This window comes from Salvelinus namaycush, chromosome 7, assembly GCF_016432855.1.
Source record: "Salvelinus namaycush isolate Seneca chromosome 7, SaNama_1.0, whole genome shotgun sequence".
Lineage (NCBI taxonomy): Eukaryota > Metazoa > Chordata > Actinopteri > Salmoniformes > Salmonidae > Salvelinus > Salvelinus namaycush.
In genome coordinates, this window is record NC_052313.1 from 51,436,173 (window position 1) to 51,461,587 (window position 25,415).

Genomic DNA, 25,415 nt, shown 5'->3' on the forward strand with positions numbered 1-25,415 from the left:
ACAACACTATAATACAGATACATGCCCTATAGGAGAGAACACAGAGAGAGAGGGTGAGGAGGACCATAACAACACTATAATACAGATACATGCCCTATAGGAGAGAACACAGAGAGAGAGGGTGAGGAGGACCACTATAATACAGATACATGCCCTATAGGAGAGAACACAGAGAGAGAGGGTGAGGAGGACCACTATAATACAGATACATGCCCTATAGGAGAGAACACAGAGAGAGAGGGTGAGGAGGACCACTATAATACAGATACATGCCCTATAGGAGAGAACACAGAGAGAGAGGGTGAGGAGGACCACTATAATACAGATACATGCCCTATAGGAGAGAACACAGAGAGAGACAGGGTGAGGAGGACCACTATAATACAGATACATGCCCTATAGGAGAGAACACAGAGAGAGACAGGGTGAGGAGGACCATAACAACACTATAATACAGATACATGCCCTATAGGAGAGAACACAGAGAGAGAGGGTGAGGAGGACCATAACAACACTATAATACAGATACATGCCCTATAGGAGAGAACACAGAGAGAGAGGGTGAGGAGGACCATAACAACACTATAATACAGATACATGCCCTATAGGAGAGAACACAGAGAGAGAGGGTGAGGAGGACCATAACAACACTATAATACAGATACATGCCCTATAGGAGAGAACACAGAGAGAGACAGGGTGAGGAGGACCACTATAATACAGATACATGCCCTATAGGAGAGAACACAGAGAGAGACAGGGTGAGGAGGACCATAACAACACACAATAATACAGATACATGCCCTATAGGAGAGAACACAGAGAGAGACAGGGTGAGGAGGACCACTATAATACAGATACATGCCCTATAGGAGAGAACACAGAGAGCGAGGGTGAGGAGGACCATAACAACACTATAATACAGATACATGCCCTATAGGAGAGAACACAGAGAGAGACAGGGTGAGGAGGACCACTATAATACAGATACATGCCCTATAGGAGAGAACACAGAGAGACAGGGTGAGGAGGACCATAACAACACTATAATACAGATACATGCCCTATAGGAGAGAACACAGAGAGAGAGGGTGAGGAGGACCATAACAACACACAATAATACAGATACATGGCCTATAGGAGAGAACACAGAGAGAGACAGGGTGAGGAGGACCATAACAACACACAATAATACAGATACATGCCCTATAGGAGAGAACACAGAGAGAGACAGGGTGAGGAGGACCATAACAACACTATAATACAGATACATGCCCTATAGGAGAGAACACAGAGAGAGACAGGGTGAGGAGGACCATAACAACACTATAATACAGATACATATCGGCAAGCACAGTGGTTCCCAAACTGTGGGTCGCGATCCACAGGGGTCCAGGTGAGTCGCGGGATGACATTGTTTGCGCAGTGCAAAAATATATATCTTTTTTATTTGTATATTTTTGTCAACGCACAAACAATGTCATCCCGCGACCCACCTGGACCCCTGTGGATCGCGACCCACAGTTTGGGAACCACTGTGCTTGACGAAATGTATCTAGGTTGTTTGTTGTTTTAAATACATTTTCAGGACGGAAAAACGATTTGTGTCAACTTTAATGACTAAAACCAAATAGAAATTAGAAAATATAATATACAGTACCTACATATTTTTCAATAATAGATTATAATCTGAGAAATCAACAAAATAAAAGCTGGACTTTGTTGCTGGATTTTGTTATAATGTTCGAGCATAAACACAGCATTAGCAATGTCAAAATGTGTATAATTGTAGGAAATGATCTTAAAATCTGCACAAATATATCCCAGCTCCATGGCAAAATGTGCAGAATTGCATGAAATTGGCTTTAAAAAGGCTCAATTCTCTTTCAGCTCCATGGCAGGATGTGTGGACTTGCAAGAGATTATCTTTGAAACAGCAACATCATCTCTCCGCTGCCAAGATGATATGTTCTACTTCTTATTTGGTCTGTGTTTCCACCACTCAACACGTTTGATGGGTCATGACTCAAAAAGACACCTCAATTGGTGGGTCATGAAGCAAAAAAGTTTTGGGAACCACCGCTCTAGCCTCTACTGTAGTCATCACTGAATTTACAACACATATCTCATCTTCCAATACAAGACACATTGTCAATAGGTGGTGAGTGGGATTGACGTGTGGTATCCCTGATTTCTGGAACTAGAATCTCTTGAGACAGGGAGACCGTATAGAATGTCAAGGGCTGCAACTCAATGCAGTCACCATGCTGAAATCACGTTTACAATAAAGATGCTAAATGTGATCTCCCCCCCACTACATTTCTGTGACACTCCCCAGAGAAACAAAGATCCTTAGCGGATAGGAAAACCACTTCAACTAAAGAGACTATATACACACTGGAGGGAGAGACGGAAACATAACCAGCAGTGGTGAGCAAGAAGTATCGAGCAAGCGAACGGAAAAAACTGAAGTGTTCTTCGGACACATTAGCCCCGACCCAAGACTGTTAACATCCTTCTCTCTCCTCCACACATCAGCTGCGGCTGACTGGCCCTTCAGGGCGGCTGCCCACCCACGCTGCATTTCAGCCAAATTCATTAGGCAAGAGAGGGATATAACTGTCAGCTGATTAGCAATTACAGCCTGGCTGCTGCGCGTGTCACTTCACTGGACCTGTAACACATTAACGCGGTGTTAACAGCCACAGACAGGGAGATATTAATAGAGTCCGGCAGCAGAGGAGAATGAGGGGATAAAGACTAACTAGCACGCAACGGGGGGGGGTGGGGGGGTGGACGAGAGAGAGAGAGAGAGAGATGGACAGCCAGGCGCTTTGATAGACAGAGTCCTGCTTTCCATGTCTCTGGCGTTGTTCACATTTCATTAAGGCCTCGTAGTGTCCCTTGGCTTGGACAAAGGAGGAAGCAGAGGAACCAACGACCTCGCCTGGGAATGATTGCATATCTCATAATTGGGCGCCTGAAAACACACTTGTCAATGAAAAAAGGGCTCTGCAATGGGAGCAGCTAGCGACAGACAGTACAGCAACGAGGGCTGACCAATAAGCAGCTCTACTCTGCAGTACAGAATGATTCCATACAGAATGATTCCTGGCCCAATAGAGAGGCAGTCAGGTCTATGCTGAACTGAGCAGGATATCATATGGATTTGATTACTGTGTATTTGCTGAGAGATGCAGTTTCATTCTCAGTTCCTCCTCTCAGTGTGTTGGCGTCACGACAACCACTGTTGAATCACTATTAAAAGAGACAATCATCATATCAGGGCCGTTCTGGCTTCACATCTCAACTCACATCTCAACTTCCAAAGGTACAAGCTGATAGTCCTGAAAGTGATTTGGGGTGTAGAGCGAGAGAGAGCGAGAGGGAGGTGGCCAAGCGTCACAGACTGGGGAGTGAACTAGGTGGCCAATATTTCTTCTACGTGTGGCCCTGTTTGTGATAGAAGTGTGCATATTCATTTCAGCCATCCATCGTGGAGATGACAAGCGATCAGTTTGCAGGGGGAAGGCTAATTGAACGGCACGTCGACCCTCCGGATTGGTAATATCTTTCATTATTCAACTTCCCCGGTCCACTAGTGACACACACGGTGCCTCTATTTTACCTCCGGGGGACTTGACAGCTCACAAGGTCTTCCGATCGCAGCGCACAAGAATAAATGGAGGAAATAAATACATCCCAGATATACTCTTTGTCTTCCTCGTTGCTACGGAGACACTTCCTACAGAGGCACTGTGAAGTATTGTGGGTAGTGCTTAGGAAAAGGTCGATCGCCCTGGGGGGCAGAGGAGATGATGTCCTTCATTCCTGTTAGTGAGGAAAAGCTTCCTCAAAACGTGCAGCAAGGGCGCAATTATTCATTCATTATAACAGTTCAACAGTTCACGTTCGAACCATAACAACTGTTACTACAACAAACAGGCTTGTATTTTACTTTACTCAGGTCCAAAATGGATATCTAGAAAACAATCAACATTCCAAAACCTCTCTCTCTTTGCCTTCGATAGCCACCCTCAATTGGTCTGCACTATCAAAGGTGTAATTGTCCAATCTCTTAAGGCAGACCTGCCAGTGGAGCCGTTCAGTTGTAAACAAACAGTCTGATAAGGAGAGAACTTTCCCCAGGTTAATTTCCTTTCTATTGAAACACACTAATCAACTCCCTAATCACCATCATCCCCCTTTTTCTCCAGACAATAGACCCTCCCTTGGACCCTTGACGGGACTGACAGCCGACCCATTTGGGTGATAGGGGGGAGGCACCATCTCCTGAGAGGCACCATCTCTCCCCGGGGGATCTGGTGAGGCCCATTGTTCTTGGGTGTCCCTGGAGAGCAGGAGCCTAAATTAAGGGTGTCATTCCCAAACAGGCAACTCCTGTCTTGGGGGCTGTCAAGAGGTGCGTAGGAGGGCTCAGGGCTGGCTACGGCATGTCTTGAGTGATGCCTCTGTGAAAGGCGCTGTTCCAACGCTCCTCTATCGCGTTGGCCATCTGGCCTGAAGAGATGTCCACTCTGCCAGCCAAACCACACCACCGGTCATTAATCATCACTGGATAGGACAGTGGTGTGAACAGGCCAGGCCAGGATATCATGATGTCCCTATAGCCCTGATCAATTGGAGATAGTGGAGAGGGGAGGGAACGGACCTGGTTTATCTGACTCTAAGAGAAGGCATTAACAGACAGGCTGAACGAGGAAGTGAGAGAGATTGCTACTACGGTGCAATGCCCATGATGGAATCTGCCCCCAACAGACTACAGCCGTTTCGCCATGCAGATAATAATGTCTCTCTTGTTGTGATGTGTGTTTTGTCCTATATTTATATTGTATTTATTGATTTATTTTAATCCCAGGCCCCCGTCCCTGCAGGAGGCCTGTCGGTAGGCCGTCATTGTAAATAAGAATTTGTTCTTAAACTGACTTGCCTAGTTAAATAAAGGTTAAATATATATATATTTTTATAAACTGTCATAAGTAGGTGTACACCCGCACATGGGCATGAGAGAATTGCTGACACAATACTGATGCTGGGTTGACTCATAACCCGCAGTCGGGTTTAGGGTCATTAAATGTTGTGATAATGAAGGGCAGGTGGGTGGGGTGAATAAAGATAAAACAATAGCTTAAAAATCCTTAAAATGTATAATTCTTGTACAATTTATATCTATAGGCTACATTTTGTTTTTTGTGATTGTTATGTTTTGTGTGATGATTGTGAGGCGCTATTCAAATTCGACTGTCACAAGACGGGAACGTCAAATAGGCCTATGGCAAGTCAAGGGAACTATAGCCTACTGTTCAGATGGGTTAAAAAGAAACTGAAATCTGGACACTGACTGTAGCACTATAACCTCTCACATAGCCTTAATATTAACTATTAACTGCAGAGTTAAAGGTGCAATATGCAGAAATCACGACACCATTTCCTGGTTGCTAAAATGCAAATAGTTTGCCTAATTTCAGTTTATTTGACAAAACCAGCAGTCGTTGTGTATCATTGTACCATCGAAACCACTGTCAAATATATTTTTCATAACCCAAAATGTTGTATTTTCAGCTAGTGAACAAAACCGAAAGTAAAAGATGCAAAAACTAAACTTAAGAACGGGAAGCATAGAAATAGATCACATAAAAGAGATCTACCACTTCTTAGACTTGCTTTCAATTGATAACGACAGATCTATAACATTTCTATGTGAATTTGGTCGGCTCGCCCAAAAAGTTACATATTGCAGCTTTAGTAATTTCTTGCAGTAAAATTATACACCAATTGTAGGCTACATTTCAAATGGAGAAATATGATTTCTTTCTTTCAGCATCTTGAGAGAATGCAAATTCACAGTTACATACTGTCTGCAGGTGCTGTGTCTGTAGAGCCGCCATTTTTATCAGCATCATAAAAGCTGATAGTATTTCAACCACATAAAACATGCATCCAATCAGAACTGAGATCTGATCAGAAACATGTTGGTCGTTTCCACAGCTTTCTACTTCCTGACAAACAGTCAAACTGATGTCATTTGGACATTTGTAAAAAATGTCCTGTTTTTGTTGTTGTTGAGTTATTGCATTTTCTCCACGGTCCCTAAACATCTTTGCACCGCGAAAGAAGCACATGACAGAGAAACCTTTACCGATGCCAAATAGACTGAAGCATTCCTTCTACACATTTATGACATTCTGCTGAGCAAGGGTTTATGTAGTCTTCTAGGGCAACATACAGTATGACAGAAGAGAAGCTGCCTGTATCTAATTACAGAGAAGTTGACCAACAAATAGCCTACCAAAATGTCAGAAATTATAAGCAGAAACATATCTAAATCAGGCCCAAAAAAATCCTGCACTCCCTGTCAAAAATCATTCTGCCGTCTCGGACTGTAGCCTACAGTGCATTTCCTATATTAGCAGGTAGGTTCGTGTGCGGGCCTCAGATTTTCACCTCATCACAGTCGGGCGGTTGCAGGTGAACAAACAGCTGACCCCCCCCCACACACACACACACACAATCTATCATGGCATTTATGACAAGGTCAGCGTTGATGAGGCAAGGACAGGAAAGGGCAGGCCCAGGGGAGCATAGCGGGGCGAGGAGCAGTGAAAACCAGATCAAATAAAATACCAACGAAGAAGAAAATGCTCCCTCTATCCCTGGTTGCATCTAAAAATGAACCCTAAATAGTGCACTACTTTTGACCAGGGCCCATAGGGCTATTATCAAAAGCAGAGCACTATGTAGGGAAAAGGGTGCCATTTGAGATGTAGCCTAGCAACTGATTTATCTGGTAAGAGTTCTGGGTAATTAATTAGAAACTCAATTATCCAAACCTTACTTCAGCAGTCTCAATTCATTAGCAGATAAAGCCTCTCTCGCCCTGCAACCGTTTCTGACAGAGAGAGAGAGAGGACGGATGGATGGAAAGGCTGTGGAAAAGAAACACATTGGTTCTTTCCTGAACGAGTTAAAAGAAGCCCCTGGGGTCAAAGACCATTTTTCTTTTGTCTAATCAGTCTTGTTAAAGAAGCTCTTTAGAGAGACTTCTTTCTCAACAGGATGGGTAGAAACAGACAACGAATCCAAGACTGATACTACGATCAGTGAGGGAATCAGGTCTAGCATACAGAAACAGACACACAAACAACATGCACCATAAACCAACAAAGTCACCATTGGGACACTTGAGTCCCAGTGTGTTCAGACAGAACAACTGTGTATCAATCAGAAACTCTACTGCTCAGTAGAGAATACTGTAACCGGATCAGAACCATCACACAATCTAAAAGCCACCACACGCTCCTCTGATTGATGCCGGTTTGTTTCTCATTTCATTATTTCTCCAAAACTAAAAAGAACAACCCCCTCCACCCCAACCCCCTCCACCCCCAACCCCCTCAGATCTCATTTCCAGGGGTTAGTGTGCATGACAAAAATGTCATCATGGCCAAAATAGCTCCGAGCGGTCGTCACGGCGACAACCTTTTCCCTGGGAAATTATATTTTCCCAATCCGGCGGAAGGCGGATCGCGTCGCCACTCGTTACAGGGCCTTGATAGCAGGTCTTTAATATTCACCGTCTTAATTAGGAGACGCCGTTAATTTCATTAAATTCTTTGGCTGCTAAATGAAGCAGATTATGAGACATCTTTTATTGCCAAGCGTGAAATTACAGCCTGCCCGCTGCCAATGGCAGGGCGACACTAATGAATTACAGGGTAAATAACAGCCGAATTAACCATCCAATTTAACTCCTTACTAAGAGGAACCAGGCCTCAGAGGGGAGGAGGCAGAGGGGGAGACTGTCAAAACCACCCAGCCCTGTGCCCATCTAATGTTACACTACTCTCTACAACTATAGGCAATTACTACCATGATACTAATCAGCTCCTCACAAAGGGAGCCAACCCCAACCACACACGTCGATGCTTTGGACTCATTTGAAATGTAAAGAAAATACAAATCTGAACTGGGACGGACAAATTACTATTGAATGTCGAGATGAGTTGGGCTACGAAGCTGTGGAAAGACCACCTTTCACTATTAGGATGAACCAGGAACCGCATCTTAACCTTCTCTACCTCCTATTGCTGCTCCATGACCCTCGGTCTAGGCCAACAGCCCCGGTGTCTAGGCCAACAGCCCCGGTGTCTAGGCCAACAGCCCCGGTGTCTAGGCCAACAGCCCCGGTGTCTAGGCCAACAGCCCCGGTGTCTAGGCCAACAGCCCCGGTGTTTAGGCCAACAGCCCAGGTGTAACAGTAAACAGTAAGTTCATTCGACAGAGACGTGTTGGCGAAGCGAGTGTCTCCATCTCTTCGGTAATTACGGGCTAATTAGGAGCGTGGAGCAGATGTCCGCGGAGACGCCACCGTAAACACAGTCTGTAAACAAAGCTGCAGATGTCCGCTCGCCACTCGCTTTTTAAAGAAACCCTCAGCCCCTAACAGAAGAGGCTTAGAATGGCCATGTTGCATCCTGGGTAAAATACACGGTAAAAGCAGCAGTCACTGACCCCATCATGACCCTGCTACATTCATCTTTTTTGTTCCATTTGAGTCATTTTATCAGACGCTCTTTTCCCCGTACTGGTCCCTTGTGGGAACTGAACCCACAACCTGGCGCTGCAGGAGCCCTGCTCTACCAACTGAGCCACACGGGACCTAGAACACTAAACATTCTAAAAGTTCCAAACAGAAATAAAGCTGTAGACAAACATCCCACTAGGTACAGGTCTCGCAGAAGAGCGTCTGCAGTTAAATACCACAGTGGAGGCCATGTTGAGGGACCCACGACCGCCTGACGCGTGTAGATAGGTGACACGTCTGACCCCGTCACATCCACACTCAGAGCAGAGTTTGTGTGTGTGTGTGTGTGTGTGTGAGTGAGAAAAGCTGGACCTCTGGGGCTTTGGGTTGTCTAATTGCTGCAGAGTGGGAGTCCGCCCCACCCTCTTTATAAAAGTCCAGTGTGCTGAAAACTCCTAGCTTGGCCAGGCTAGCAGTGTGTTAGGTTTTAATGAGCACCATCTAACTAATGAAGGCATCTTCTTCCTTCCACAGCCTTTATCGTGCGCGCACACACACACACACACACACACACACACACACACACACACACACACACACACACACACACACACACACACACACACACACACACACACACACACACACACACACACACACACACACTCTAGTCACCTTGAGGGGGAGTCAGAACAACAGCCCATCCTAATGAGATCTGGGCTAACAGAAAATAAACGACACTGGGGAGTCAGTAGTCCTGGGAGAGAGCTCCAAGAACACACACACCAACGCAATTCATGCAAACACACACATTCACGTATCTGTTTAGAGAACGACGATCATCCGCATAGCCGATTTCCCCCTTACAGCGCGAGCGCACTTGCCTCTACTGCAAGTCGGCAACACTCATAGCTAGTTAGCCTGTCCTTGAGGAACCTCTATGCTGCTGGGTAGCTACCCACTCATGCTGCATTTACCACACTTTAACAATGCCACACAGAATGTAAACATTTTGAAAGTGTTCATTAATTTGCTGTTAGGCAAAACAATGTCCATACAGTCTACAGCACTTCACAAAACCTCATACAGGTAGCTTGCTTGCTAGGTAAGTTAATCAACGATATTAAGCAGAGAGCTAACTTGGCTAGTTATGAAGCTAACGTCAGTTCACTAACGTTACCCTGGAACTTTCTTTGTGATAGCGGGTTTGCAAACCATAACGCAAAAATGCTAATTTCACCAACAATGTTGTTAACTCTCTGAGTTAGCTAGCTACATGATTTGTCTTTCCCTTCCCGAGACAAACTGTCACATCCGGCCGTGATGTGACAGTTTGAAGTCCCATAGGGCGGCACACAATTGGCCCAGCATCGCCTGGGTTTGGCCGGGGTAGGCCGTCATTGTAAATAATATTTTTTTCTTAACTTCTCTAGGATAGGGGGCAGCATTTTCACGTTTGGATAAATAGCATGCCCAATTTCAACTGCCTGCTACTCCTCCCCAGAATATAAGATCTGCATATTATTAGCAGATTTGGATAGAAAACACTCTGAAGTTTCTAAAACTGTTTGAATGATGTCTGTGAGTATTACAGAACTTATGTAGCAGGCAAAACCCAGACGACAAACCATTCAGAATTTGTATTTTTTTGAGGTCACTGTCTTTTCAATGAGATTTCATTGGGACACCAGATTTCTAAGGGACTTGTTTGCAGTTCCTACCGCTTCCACTGGATGTCACCAGTCTTTGGAAATTGGTTGAGGTTATTCCTTTGTGTAATGAAGAAGTACGGCCATCGTAAATGAGGGTCACTTGAAGTAAATTGTTTGAGAGAGGCACATTACCAGAAAAGTTGCGTCAGTTTGTTTTCTTTTTGTATTGAACACAGATCATCCCGTCTTCAAATTGATCGATTATTAACGTTTAAAAATACCTAACGTTCGAAATGTTTTGGTAAAGTTTACATGTAACTTTTGATATATTTTGTAGTGACGTTGCGCAAGTTGGAAGCTGTGTTTTTCTGGATGAAACGTGCCAAATAAATTGACATTTTGGATATATAATCGACGGAATTAATCGAACAAAAGGACCATTTGTGATGTTTATGGGACATATTGGAGTGCCAACAAAAGAATTTCGTCAAAGGCATGAAATATATTTTTTATTTCTGTGTTTTGTGTCGTGCCTGCAGTGTTGAAATATGCTACTCTCTTTGTTTACTGTTGTGCTATCATCAGATAATATCATCTTATGCTTTCGCCGAAAAGCCTTTTTGAAATCTGACATGTTGGCTGGATTCACAACAAGTGTAGCTTTAATTAGTATCTTACATGTGTGATTTAATGAAAGTTTGATTTTTATATCATGTTATTTGAATATGGCGCTCTGTATTTTCCCTGCCTATTGGCCAGGTGGAACGATTGCGTCCCACCTACCCCAGAGAGGTTAACAATAAGACTGAGACCTGCTGCATCCCACCTACCCCAGAGAGGTTAACAATAAGACTGAGACCTGCTGCGTCCCACCTACCCCAGAGAGGTTAAACAATGTGAAGAAGGGTTTGTTCTTTGCCCACTCCATTTTATGGATAAAGAATCTGCTATGAAAGATAAACAAAGGAACAATGAAAGTTAAATCAGGGTCCATATCATTTGGATCAAAATAAAACAGAACATCAGAGTCTCTCAGATGAACATTAATAGTAGTTTATTTTCAAATAAAACCGTCTAATTCACTCCAAAATCTTCTGACATAAGAACAGTCCCAAAATAAATGGTCAAGAGTCTCTGGATCACAACCACAAAATACACATTTGTTATCAATAGCTATTTTAAATCTGTGTATAATAAAGGTCTTTACGGGGTAGATTCTATGAATGAGTTGGTATGATACTTCTTTCACCGTATTAGATAGTTTAAGTCGGAAGTTTACATACACCTTAGCCAAATACATTTAATCCTAGTAAAAATTCCCTGTCTTAGGTCAGTATGGATCACCACTTTATTTTAAGAATGTGAAATGTCAGAATAATAGTAGAGAGAATGATTTATTTCATCACATTCCCAGTGGGTCAGAAGTTTACATACACTCAATTAGTATTTGATAGCATTGCCTTTACACTGTTTAAATTGGGTCAAATGTTTCGGGTAGCCCTCCACAAGCTTCCCACAATAAGTTGGGTGAATGTCGGCCCATTCTTCCTGACAGAGCTGGTGTAACTGAGTCAGGTTTGTAGGCCTCCTTGCTCGCACACGCTTTTTCAGTTCTGCCCAGACATTTTCTATAGGACTGAGGTCAGGGCTTTGTGATGGTCACTCCAATACCTTGACTTTGTTGTCCTTAAGCCATTTTGCCACAACTTTGGAAGTATGCTTGGGGTCATTGTCCATTTGGAAGACCTAGCTTTAACTTCCTGACTGATGTCTTGAGATGTTGCTTCAATATATCCACATAATTTTCAATTCATGATGCCATCTATTTTGTGAAGTTCACCAGTCCATCCTGCAGCAAAGCACCCCCACAACATGATGCTGCCAACCCCGTGCTTCACATCTGGGATGGTGTTCTTCGGCTTGAAAGCCTCCCCCTTTTCCTCCAAACATAAAGATGGTCATTATAGCCAAACAGTTCTATTTTTGTTTCATCAGACCAGAGGACATTTCTCCAAAAAGTACGATCTTTGTCCCCATGTGCAGTTGCAAACCGTAGTCTGGCTTTTTTATGGCAGTTTTGGAGCAGTGGCTTCTTCCTTGCTGAGCGGCCTTTCAGGTTATGTCGATATAGGAGTCGTTTTACTGTGGATATAGATACTTTTGTACCTGTTTCCTCCAGCATCTTCACAAGGTCCTTTGCTGTTGTTCTGGGATTGATTTCCACTTTTCACAACAAAGTACGTTCATCTCTAGGAGACAGAACGCATCGCCTTCCTAAGCGGTATGACGGCTGCGTGGTCCCATGGTGTTTATACTTGCGTACTATTGCTTGTACAGATGAACGTGGTACCTTCAGGCATTTGGAAATTGCTCCCAAGGATGAACCAGACTTGTGAAGGTCTACAATTATGATTCTGAAGTCTTGGCTGATTTCTTTTGATTTTCCCATGATGTCAAGCAAAGAGGCACTGAGTTTGAAGGTGGGCCTTGAAATGCATCCACAGGTACACCTCCAATTGACTCAAATTATGTCAATTAGCCTATCAGAAGCTTCTAAAGCCATGACATCATTTTCTGGAATTTTCCAAGCTGTTTAAAGGCACAGTCAACTTAGTGTATGTAAACTTCTGACCCACTGGAATTGTGATATAGTGAATTCTAAGTGAAATAATCTGTCTGTAAACAATTGTTGGAAAAATTACTTGTGTCATGCACAAAGTAGATGTCCTAACCGACTTGCCAAAACGATAGTTTGTTAACAAGAAATTTGTGGAGTGGTTGAAAAACGAGTTTTAATGACTCCAGCCTAAGTGTATGTAAACTTCCGACTTCAACTGTATATTTGCCAGACAACAACGAGACTTTGCTCCAGTTCACTTGTCCTAGGGCTGCATTCCAGGACATTTTAGCAGAGGGAACAGTAACATCTTGACATAGTTTTCTTATATACATGTTAATACATTTATAGTTTAAAATGTCAATTCCTTCTAGCTGTATTGAGGCAACAAAACCCTCAACAGGGTTGAGGGACTGTTATATTCTCCTAAAATAAGAATAGTACCTACTGTCTGGCTACATGACAAGCAAGTGGTGTCTTTTCTCTTAAAGGAGACAGCGCACATTTTTATAAAATAAAGCAATAGGCTACTTATATGAAAATTGTATTTATCAGTAGGCCTAACATGGTCCCAAATGAAAGGGAAACAGATTGTCACCTGTAGCCCCAAAGACCATTGGAATCAGCCAACACGAGCTCAGGCATACACTCCTATTGAATATGAATTCACCTGTATTGTGAGTAGACCTACGCCATCTTAATTTACCCAGTTTATCAAGAGACTGACCATTCAAATAAATTATTACCACCTTTATGTTGTTGGGTAGTTAAATTGATAAAGTCAAATTGACTGTATGGTTGTATAATTGATTTATATTGCACACATGGTTGTCTCTGGGAGCATTTCTCATCAAAATGCTCCAACGTAATTAGATTTATTATCGGCCTAAAATAAATCAGCCATCGGCGTCCTTGACCCCCAAAAATTGGTATCGGCTCTTAAAACCCCATATCTGTCGTTCTCTACTGTTTACCCTAATTATCTTCCATATGTAAAGTCAAATGATCTCACACAAGTCACCCATATTTATGAACAAAGGCAATCCCCTTCACCTGTAGTTTCTGAACAACATGTTAAGATCTGATGCCAAAAACCAACTCCTCATCATCATCATCCTCCTCATCATCATCATCCTCCTCCTCCTCCTCATGGCGTGATTAATTGACTGCCGATTATGACTGTACCTTTAAGGAGCAGCCGCGCGACTCTGCCAACCTAACAGAAGCAGACATCTGCCAAAGTGATTCAACTAAAGACTGTCCCCTTCCTCCCCTCTTCAACACACAGACAAGGACAACCAAAAGGAGCCAGTCAGGGAACACGTCCTCTCAGTGAATGAGTCTTGTTGCTAGCCCTCTGAGGGAGACCTGGCATGTATGGAGACGTAGCATACTGTGCGTCTGGTACAATTTGTGGACCAGGTCTGAACGTGTTCAACAAGAAAAGGTGAGGTGGTGTGTGGAGGGAGGAGTCAGACGCAGCAGCACTCATTAAAATGGAGTGTAAACTGAGTGCTAATGGGGAGGCAGGTAGCTAAGCTGCTGCCATCTCCACACACACACATACACACAGTCTAATTAGGGAACAGGTCTGCCTGCAGCCAACACAGAGGCAGGAGGGGAGATGGAGAGAGACATACAGAGATACACATTCTCCAAGAGGAAAGACCACGGGGAATGATCAAATCAATTAACATCCAGCTCCAAAAAGGGAAGCAGCTCTGGCTGTGGCCCGATGCCTCGGAGCGCTGCCGGCTACGTGTTATTCTCCAACCTCTGTCTGTCTGGGGCTGGCAGCTGTCAGGTGGGCTGAGGGTGTGTGGTCGTGCCGGGCCTTGCTCACCATGTGTCTCATGTTGGGGAAACAATGGGCGACTCAGAGGCCACAGCCAAACCCATATGATGGAGGGTTCTTTAAGACTGTTGGTCTACGTCATCTTTCTAAAAAACTCATCCACACACACACACACGCACACACACACACACACACACACACAGCTAACGCCACACCTCCCATCTGCCACCAGTGACATGTGTATGTGGCCCTCTTCATTTGTACATCATTATCAGCCATTGACTTCACAGGAGTTATGCAAATTGAGTGGCTGGACCCAGGAGGATTCTACTTCTGCCAGACAGACAGAGATGACGTGTGAGTGAGAGAGAGGCTCTTCTACAGGGACAGGAGAACACACACATATCTGGCACTGTGTAGCAGCTCTTCCAATCCATCTTCATCACATGAGAAATGTTTGACAAGTACTTCAACATGGATCCTTATAGAAAGCACAACATCGTCACTGTCGTTTCCACAGAGGTAAGCTCACACACACACACACACACACACACACACACACACACACACACACACACACACACACACACACACACACACACACACACACACACACACACACACACACACACACACACACACAGCTGTGATCTGTTCTGCTGCTCTATAACCATAATGAGTATGTGCCTGGGCTCTCTCCTCTGAGTCACTTCCAGTTCCACGTCATCCCCCGTTTACCGCCACAACGCAGACTAAAACACTGCTAACCATAGATAGGATGCAAGGTCAATTACATGAAGCTCTGCTGCTATACTGTCTACATATAGACAGGACTGAATGGCAGATTGGGTTATGTGACTAATAGAGCCTCCTGATCGAGGCTCTTATCAGTTTAGAGAGGAGCAACACTATCAGAGGCTATGATGTCCATGCTAACTGGACGCCTGGGAATAACACAGGACCCCGTTGCTACTTCATACTGATATGTCCTTCCTGTGGGGAGTTAGGGGATACATGTAAACATCTCACAAGTAAACATCATGTCGTCCCTGATTGAGGGGACAAGACAATTTACTCTGCTCTCTGCTGTGCTGTCCCAGCGGGGGGCCTCCTTGCGCAGCAGCACCACAGAGACACGGTCTCCCTCGACGAGCTGCGCGACACGGCCCCGGCACTAACAACTACCGCGGCGCTGCTAACAAATGCAGCGCGTCGTTGAAAGGAAGCCCCTAATCAGAGTTGCAATTTGTTCATTAGTGGATTACAAACGAGGCCTCCGTGCTGATATGAGAGGCCGTGATTAGCACACGCTAATTGGCTGATTTCCTTATACTCCAGTTGAAGCGGCTCACAGGAGATGCCAGCCCCCCCCCCCCTCCCTCCGTGGTTCGCTCCATGCTTGTTTGCGACAAATTAAGGCCAACTCAAACAATCTCTCCACAATTACAGTGGGGGGGGGGGGGGGGGGGGGGGCTCCTGAGCTCTCTGGTTTGATACCCCTCCCCTTCCTCTCCACCTCCCTACCTACCCACCCCCCTGCTGATGCCCCAATCAAAGCGCTCGGCTACACAGCCACACAGGAAAAGGCAGGGCTTTGAAAAGCACGTAGAGGAAGAGGGAAGCAGAGGACCATATGCCAGCCGGCAGACTGCACTTCATTAACCATCCTCAGCCTCTTCTCCCTCTCACCATCTCTCCCCTCTTTCTTTTTGGACAAGGAGAGAGAGGTGGGGGCAGTGGGGGGGACAGAGGGGAGAGTGAAAGAAAGTGAGAGTGAAATCCCGTCCCGCTCCTTATACTAATGATCTCATTTCAATACCCAGGAGAACCCCCAACTCTAATTGATGTCAAGTGTGTGCTTTCGCTGTTAATCAAGGAGAAGGCATCAAACGGAGAGAGCCTGGCTGTGTCTGGGCTTCACGCTCTGATCACATGCAGCCCTCGTTCTCCGGGAAATCAGCAATACGGCGCTGCCGGACCCTAATTATCCCCGTAGCAGCCGGCTGGCCAGGCGAGGGCCAGATCTGATCATACCTGCTTAATTGGAATAGCTCGGCCGCTTCCAATGCTGTCCGCTCGGCCCTCCAGTCCTTTCTTGTCCCTGTCTGGCTCGCTGGCCTTCCGAGACTGTGGAGAAGGAGATAGGAGAACAAGTATGGGTTATAGAGGCCCTGAGTTAGGCCCTCTAAAGTGTCTGAACGAGGAGCCTGAACAAGGGTCTGTTACAGCCCTCTTCTAGTCTTCACATAACAGGCCTCGTCTAATGGCTGCTAGAGGTGACTGGGGTTATTATTGTGTCTATGAGTCAACTTGACCCAGTTGTTGACCTCTCTCTAAGTTGCTAAGGAACTGGGAAGTGGACATGATGCATGTGTCTGTACATTCTAGAAGGTGGTCACATACAACCTTCCCTGTGGCCCGTAGATTCTCACTGTAAGCCATTTACCATTTAAAAGTCCGTTAGATCATTTTGTATGTATTTAACATCCATCGTTTGAACATCTAATAATACATAGTCAACAGTGAAGAAGTAGATGTCCTGTGTGTGTGTGTGTGTGTGTGTGTGTATCTGGGCTCACAGTGAAGAAGTAGATGTCCTATGTGGGTGTGTGTATCTGGGCTCACAGTGAAGAAGTAGATGTCCTATGTGGGTGTGTGTGTGTGTGTGTGTATCTGGGCTCACAGTGAAGAAGTAGATATCCTATGTGTGTGTGTGTGTGTGTGTGTGTGTGTGTGTGTGTGTGTGTGTGTGTGTGTGTGTGTGTGTGTGTGTGTGTGTGTGTGTGTGTGTGTGTGTATCTGGGCTCACAGTGAAGAAGTAGATGTCCTATGTGTGTGTGTGTGTATCTGGGCTCACAGTGAAGAGGTTGGAGCGGCGTTTGGACTGCTTGCGGACGGGTGTGGGGGTGTTGGTGGTCTGGGGGACGTCGATGCGTAGCTCCTTCTGACTGGTGCTGGGGGTGGAGGGGACTGACGAGGAGTAGTCACTCAGGCTGCCGCCATTACTGGTCTGCTACAGAGACACACACACTTCTATGTACTGTGTTGGTAACACTAACTTAGTTCAGAAAGAGTGAGTGTATGTATGGATGAGAGTAAACAGAGAGAAAGAGACAGAACAATATAAAAAAGTGTGTGAAAGAGAGAAAGTTGAACATACAGCTGGTACAGTATCCCTCTTCATAATAACAGACACTACACTAGTATACAGCTGGTACAGCATCCCCCCTCATAATAACAGACACTACACTAGTATACAGCTGGTACAGCATCCCTCTTCATAATAACAGACACTACACTAGTATACAGCTGGTACAGCATCCCCCCTCATAATAACAGACACTACACTAGTATACAGCTGGTACAGTATCCCTCTTCATAATAACAGACACTACACTAGTATACAGCTGGTACAGTATAACCTCTTCATAATAACAGACACTACACTAGTATACAGCTGGTACAGTATAACCTCTTCATAATAACAGACACTACACTAGTATACAGCTGGTACAGTATAACCTCTTCATAATAACAGACACTACACTAGTATACAGCTGGTACAGTTTAACCTCTTCATAATAACAGACACTACACTAGTATACAGCTGGTACAGTATATCCTCTTCATAATGACAGACACTACACTAGTATACAGCTGGTACAGTATATCCTCTTCATAATAACAGACACTAAACTAGTATACAGCTGGTACAGTATATCCTCTTCATAATAACAGACACTACACTAGTATACAGCTGGTACAGTATAACCTCTTCATAATAACAGACACTACACTAGTATACAGCTGGTACAGTATATCCTCTTCATAATAACAGACACTACACTAGTATACAGCTGGTACAGTATATCCTCTTCATAATAACAGACACTACACTAGTATACAGCTGGTACAGTATAACCTCTTCATAATGACAGACACTACACTAGTATACAGCTGGTACAGTATAACCTCTTCATAATAACAGACACTACACTAGTATACAGCTGGTACAGTATAACCTCTTCATAATAACAGACACTACACTAGTATACAGCTGGTACAGCATCCCCCCTCATAATAACAGACACTACACTAGTATACAGCTGGTACAGTATATCCTCTTCATAATAACAGACACTACACTAGTATACAGCATCCCCCCTCATAATAACAGACACTACACTAGTATACAGCTGGTACAGTATAACCTCTTCATAATAACAGACACTACACTAGTATACAGCTGGTACAGTTTAACCTCTTCATAATAACAGACACTACACTAGTATACAGCTGGTACAGTATAACCTCTTCATAATGACAGACACTACACTAGTATACAGCTGGTACAGCATCCCCCCTCATAATAACAGACACTACACTAGTATACAACTGGTACAGTATAACCTCTTCATAATAACAGACACTACACTAGTATACAGCTGGTACAGTATAACCTCTTCATAATAACAGACACTACACTAGTATAAAGCTGGTACAGTATAACCTCTTCATAATAACAGACACTACACTAGTATACAGCTGGTACAGTATATCCTCTTCATAATAACAGACACTACACTAGTATACAGCTGGTACAGTATAACCTCTTCATAATAACAGACACTACACTAGTATACAGCTGGTACAGTATATCCTCTTCATAATAACAGACACTACACTAGTATACAGCTGGTACAGTTTAACCTCTTCATAATAACAGACACTACACTAGTATACAGCTGGTACAGTATAACCTCTTCATAATAACAGACACTACACTAGTATACAGCTGGTACAGCATCCCCCCTCATAATAACAGACACTACACTAGTATACAGCTGGTACAGTATATCCTCTTCATAATAACAGACACTACACTAGTATACAGCTGGTACAGTATATCCTCTTCATAATAACAGACACTACACTAGTATACAGCTGGTGCAGTATATCCTCTCCATAATAACAGACACTACACTAGTATACAGCTGGTACAGTATAACCTCTTCATAATGACAGACACTACACTAGTATACAGCTGGTACAGTATATCATCTTCATAATAACAGACACTACACTAGTATACAGCTGGTACAGTATATCCTCTTCATAATAACAGACACTACACTAGTATACAGCTGGTACAGTATATCCTCTTCATAATAACAGACACTACACTAGTATACAGCATCCCCCCTCATAATAACAGACACTACACTAGTATACAGCTGGTACAGTATATCCTCTTCATAATAACAGACACTACACTAGTATACAGCTGGTACAGTATAACCTCTTCATAATGACAGACACTACACTAGTATACAGCATCCCCCCTCATAATAACAGACACTACACTAGTATACAGCTGGTACAGTATAACCTCTTCATAATGACAGACACTACACTAGTATACAGCTGGTACAGCATCCCCCCCTCATAATAACAGACACTAGTATACAGCTGGTACAGTATAACCTCTTCATAATAACAGACACTACACTAGTATACAGCTGGTACAGTATATCCTCTTCATAATAACAGACACTACACTAGTATACAGCTGGTACAGTATAACCTCTTCATAATAACAGACACTACACTAGTATACAGCTGGTACAGCATCCCCTCTTCATAATAACATACACTACACTAGTATACAGCTGGTACAGTATAACCTCTTCATAATAACAGACACTACACTAGTATACAGCTGGTACAGTTTAACCTCTTCATAATGACAGACACTACACTAGTATACAGCTGGTACAGTATAACCTCTTCATAATAATAACAGACACTACACTAGTATACAGCTGGTACAGTATAACCTCTTCATAATAACAGACACTACACTAGTATACAGCTGGTACAGTATATCCTCTTCATAATAACAGACACTACACTAGTATACAGCTGGTACAGTATATCCTCTTCATAATAACAGACACTACACTAGTATACAGCTGGTACAGTATATCCTCTTCATAATAACAGACACTACACTAGTATACAGCTGGTACAGTATAACCTCTTCATAATAACAGACACTACACTAGTATACAGCTGGTACAGTATATCCTCTTCATAATAACAGACACTACACTAGTATACAGCTGGTACAGTATAACCTCTTCATAATAACAGACACTACACTAGTATACAGCTGGTACAGCATCCCCCCTCATAATAACAGACACTACACTAGTATACAGCTGGTACAGTATCCCTCTTCATAATAACAGACACTACACTAGTATACAGCTGGTACAGTATAACCTCTTCATAATGGCAGACACTACACTAGTATACAGCTGGTACAGTTTAACCTCTTCATAATAACAGACACTACACTAGTATACAGCTGGTACAGTATATCCTCTTCATAATAACAGACACTACACTAGTATACAGCTGGTGCAGTATATCCTCTCCATAATAACAGACACTACACTAGTATACAGCTGGTACAGTATAACCTCTTCATAATGACAGACACTACACTAGTATACAGCTGGTACAGTATATCATCTTCATAATAACAGACACTACACTAGTATACAGCTGGTACAGTATATCCTCTTCATAATAACATACACTACACTAGTATACAGCTGGTACAGTATAACCTCTTCATAATAACAGACACTACACTAGTATACAGCTGGTACAGTATATCCTCTTCATAATAACAGACACTACACTAGTATACAGCTGGTACAGTATATCCTCTTCATAATAACAGACACTACACTAGTATACAGCTGGTACAGTATATCCTCTTCATAATAACAGACACTACACTAGTATACAGCATCCCCCCTCATAATAACAGACACTACACTAGTATACAGCTGGTACAGTATATCCTCTTCATAATAACAGACACTACACTAGTATACAGCTGGTACAGTATAACCTCTTCATAATGACAGACACTACACTAGTATACAGCATCCCCCCTCATAATAACAGACACTACACTAGTATACAGCTGGTACAGTATAACCTCTTCATAATAACAGACACTACACTAGTATACAGCTGGTACAGTATATCCTCTTCATAATAACAGACACTACACTAGTATACAGCTGGTACAGTATAACCTCTTCATAATGACAGACACTACACTAGTATACAGCTGGTACAGCATCCCCCCCTCATAATAACAGACACTAGTATACAGCTGGTACAGTATATCCTCTTCATAATAACAGACACTACACTAGTATACAGCTGGTACAGTATAACCTCTTCATAATGACAGACACTACACTAGTATACAGCTGGTACAGTATAACCTCTTCATAATGACAGACACTACACTAGTATACAGCTGGTACAGTATAACCTCTTCATAATAACAGACACTACACTAGTATACAGCTGGTACAGTTTAACCTCTTCATAATAACAGACACTACACTAGTATACAGCTGGTACAGTATAACCTCTTCATAATGACAGACACTACACTAGTATACAGCTGGTACAGCATCCCCCCTCATAATAACAGACACTACACTAGTATACAACTGGTACAGTATAACCTCTTCATAATAACAGACACTACACTAGTATACAGCTGGTACAGTATAACCTCTTCATAATAACAGACACTACACTAGTATAAAGCTGGTACAGTATAACCTCTTCATAATAACAGACACTACACTAGTATACAGCTGGTACAGTATATCCTCTTCATAATAACAGACACTACACTAGTATACAGCTGGTACAGTATAACCTCTTCATAATAACAGACACTACACTAGTATACAGCTGGTACAGTATATCCTCTTCATAATAACAGACACTACACTAGTATACAGATGGTACAGTTTAACCTCTTCATAATAACAGACACTACACTAGTATACAGCTGGTACAGTATAACCTCTTCATAATGACAGACACTACACTAGTATACAGCTGGTACAGCATCCCCCCTCATAATAACAGACACTACACTAGTATACAGCTGGTACAGTATATCCTCTTCATAATAACAGACACTACACTAGTATACAGCTGGTGCAGTATATCCTCTCCATAATAACAGACACTACACTAGTATACAGCTGGTACAGTATAACCTCTTCATAATGACAGACACTACACTAGTATACAGCTGGTACAGTATATCATCTTCATAATAACAGACACTACACTAGTATACAGCTGGTACAGTATATCCTCTTCATAATAACAGACACTACACTAGTATACAGCTGGTACAGTATATCCTCTTCATAATAACAGACACTACACTAGTATACAGCATCCCCCCTCATAATAACAGACACTACACTAGTATACAGCTGGTACAGTATATCCTCTTCATAATAACAGACACTACACTAGTATACAGCTGGTACAGTATAACCTCTTCATAATGACAGACACTACACTAGTATACAGCATCCCCCCTCATAATAACAGACACTACACTAGTATACAGCTGGTACAGTATAACCTCTTCATAATAACAGACACTACACTAGTATACAGCTGGTACAGTATATCCTCTTCATAATAACAGACACTACACTAGTATACAGCTGGTACAGTATAACCTCTTCATAATGACAGACACTACACTAGTATACAGCTGGTACAGCATCCCCCCCTCATAATAACAGACACTAGTATACAGCTGGTACAGTATAACCTCTTCATAATAACAGACACTACACTAGTATACAGCTGGTACAGTATATCCTCTTCATAATAACAGACACTACACTAGTATACAGCTGGTACAGTATAACCTCTTCATAATAACAGACACTACACTAGTATACAGCTGGTACAGCATCCCCTCTTCATAATAACATACACTACACTAGTATACAGCTGGTACAGTATAACCTCTTCATAATAACAGACACTACACTAGTATACAGCTGGTACAGTTTAACCTCTTCATAATGACAGACACTACACTAGTATACAGCTGGTACAGTATAACCTCTTCATAATAATAACAGACACTACACTAGTATACAGCTGGTACAGTATAACCTCTTCATAATAACAGACACTACACTAGTATACAGCTGGTACAGTATATCCTCTTCATAATAACAGACACTACACTAGTATACAGCTGGTACAGTATATCCTCTTCATAATAACAGACACTACACTAGTATACAGCTGGTACAGTATATCCTCTTCATAATAACAGACACTACACTAGTATACAGCTGGTACAGTATAACCTCTTCATAATAACAGACACTACACTAGTATACAGCTGGTACAGTATATCCTCTTCATAATAACAGACACTACACTAGTATACAGCTGGTACAGTATAACCTCTTCATAATAACAGACACTACACTAGTATACAGCTGGTACAGCATCCCCCCTCATAATAACAGACACTACACTAGTATACAGCTGGTACAGTATCCCTCTTCATAATAACAGACACTACACTAGTATACAGCTGGTACAGTATAACCTCTTCATAATGGCAGACACTACACTAGTATACAGCTGGTACAGTTTAACCTCTTCATAATAACAGACACTACACTAGTATACAGCTGGTACAGTATATCCTCTTCATAATAACAGACACTACACTAGTATACAGCTGGTGCAGTATATCCTCTCCATAATAACAGACACTACACTAGTATACAGCTGGTACAGTATAACCTCTTCATAATGACAGACACTACACTAGTATACAGCTGGTACAGTATATCATCTTCATAATAACAGACACTACACTAGTATACAGCTGGTACAGTATATCCTCTTCATAATAACATACACTACACTAGTATACAGCTGGTACAGTATAACCTCTTCATAATAACAGACACTACACTAGTATACAGCTGGTACAGTATATCCTCTTCATAATAACAGACACTACACTAGTATACAGCATCCCCCCTCATAATAACAGACACTACACTAGTATACAGCTGGTACAGTATATCCTCTTCATAATAACAGACACTACACTAGTATACAGCTGGTACAGTATAACCTCTTCATAATGACAGACACTACACTAGTATACAGCATCCCCCCTCATAATAACAGACACTACACTAGTATACAGCTGGTACAGTATAACCTCTTCATAATAACAGACACTACACTAGTATACAGCTGGTACAGTATATCCTCTTCATAATAACAGACACTACACTAGTATACAGCTGGTACAGTATAACCTCTTCATAATGACAGACACTACACTAGTATACAGCTGGTACAGCATCCCCCCCTCATAATAACAGACACTAGTATACAGCTGGTACAGTATATCCTCTTCATAATAACAGACACTACACTAGTATACAGCTGGTACAGTATAACCTCTTCATAATGACAGACACTACACTAGTATACAGCTGGTACAGCATCCCTCCTCATAATAACAGACACTACACTAGTATACAGCTGGTACAGTATATCCTCTTCATAATAACAGACACTACACTAGTATACAGCTGGTGCAGTATATCCTCTCCATAATAACAGACACTACACTAGTATACAGCTGGTACAGTATAACCTCTTCATAATGACAGACACTACACTAGTATACAGCTGGTACAGTATATCATCTTCATAATAACAGACACTACACTAGTATACAGCTGGTACAGTATATCCTCTTCATAATAACAGACACTACACTAGTATACAGCTGGTACAGTATATCCTCTTCATAATAACAGACACTACACTAGTATACAGCTGGTACAGTATATCCTCTTCATAATAACAGACACTACACTAGTATACAGCATCCCCCCTCAT

The 25,415-nt window shown here is 42.7% G+C and overlaps 1 protein-coding gene across 1 annotated transcript in view; it reads right to left on the reverse strand.

The window, feature by feature from the left end:
• agap1 (ArfGAP with GTPase domain, ankyrin repeat and PH domain 1) overlaps positions 1–25,415 on the reverse strand; it is a 130,508-nt gene that overhangs the window by 76,269 nt on the left and 28,824 nt on the right. The window contains exons 5-6 of the mRNA XM_038998228.1: positions 17,467–17,619; positions 16,644–16,736 (exon numbers count right to left, since the gene is read on the reverse strand). Coding sequence (XP_038854156.1) covers positions 16,644–16,736; positions 17,467–17,619 — 246 coding nt within the window. The remainder of the gene's footprint in view (positions 1–16,643; positions 16,737–17,466; positions 17,620–25,415) is intronic.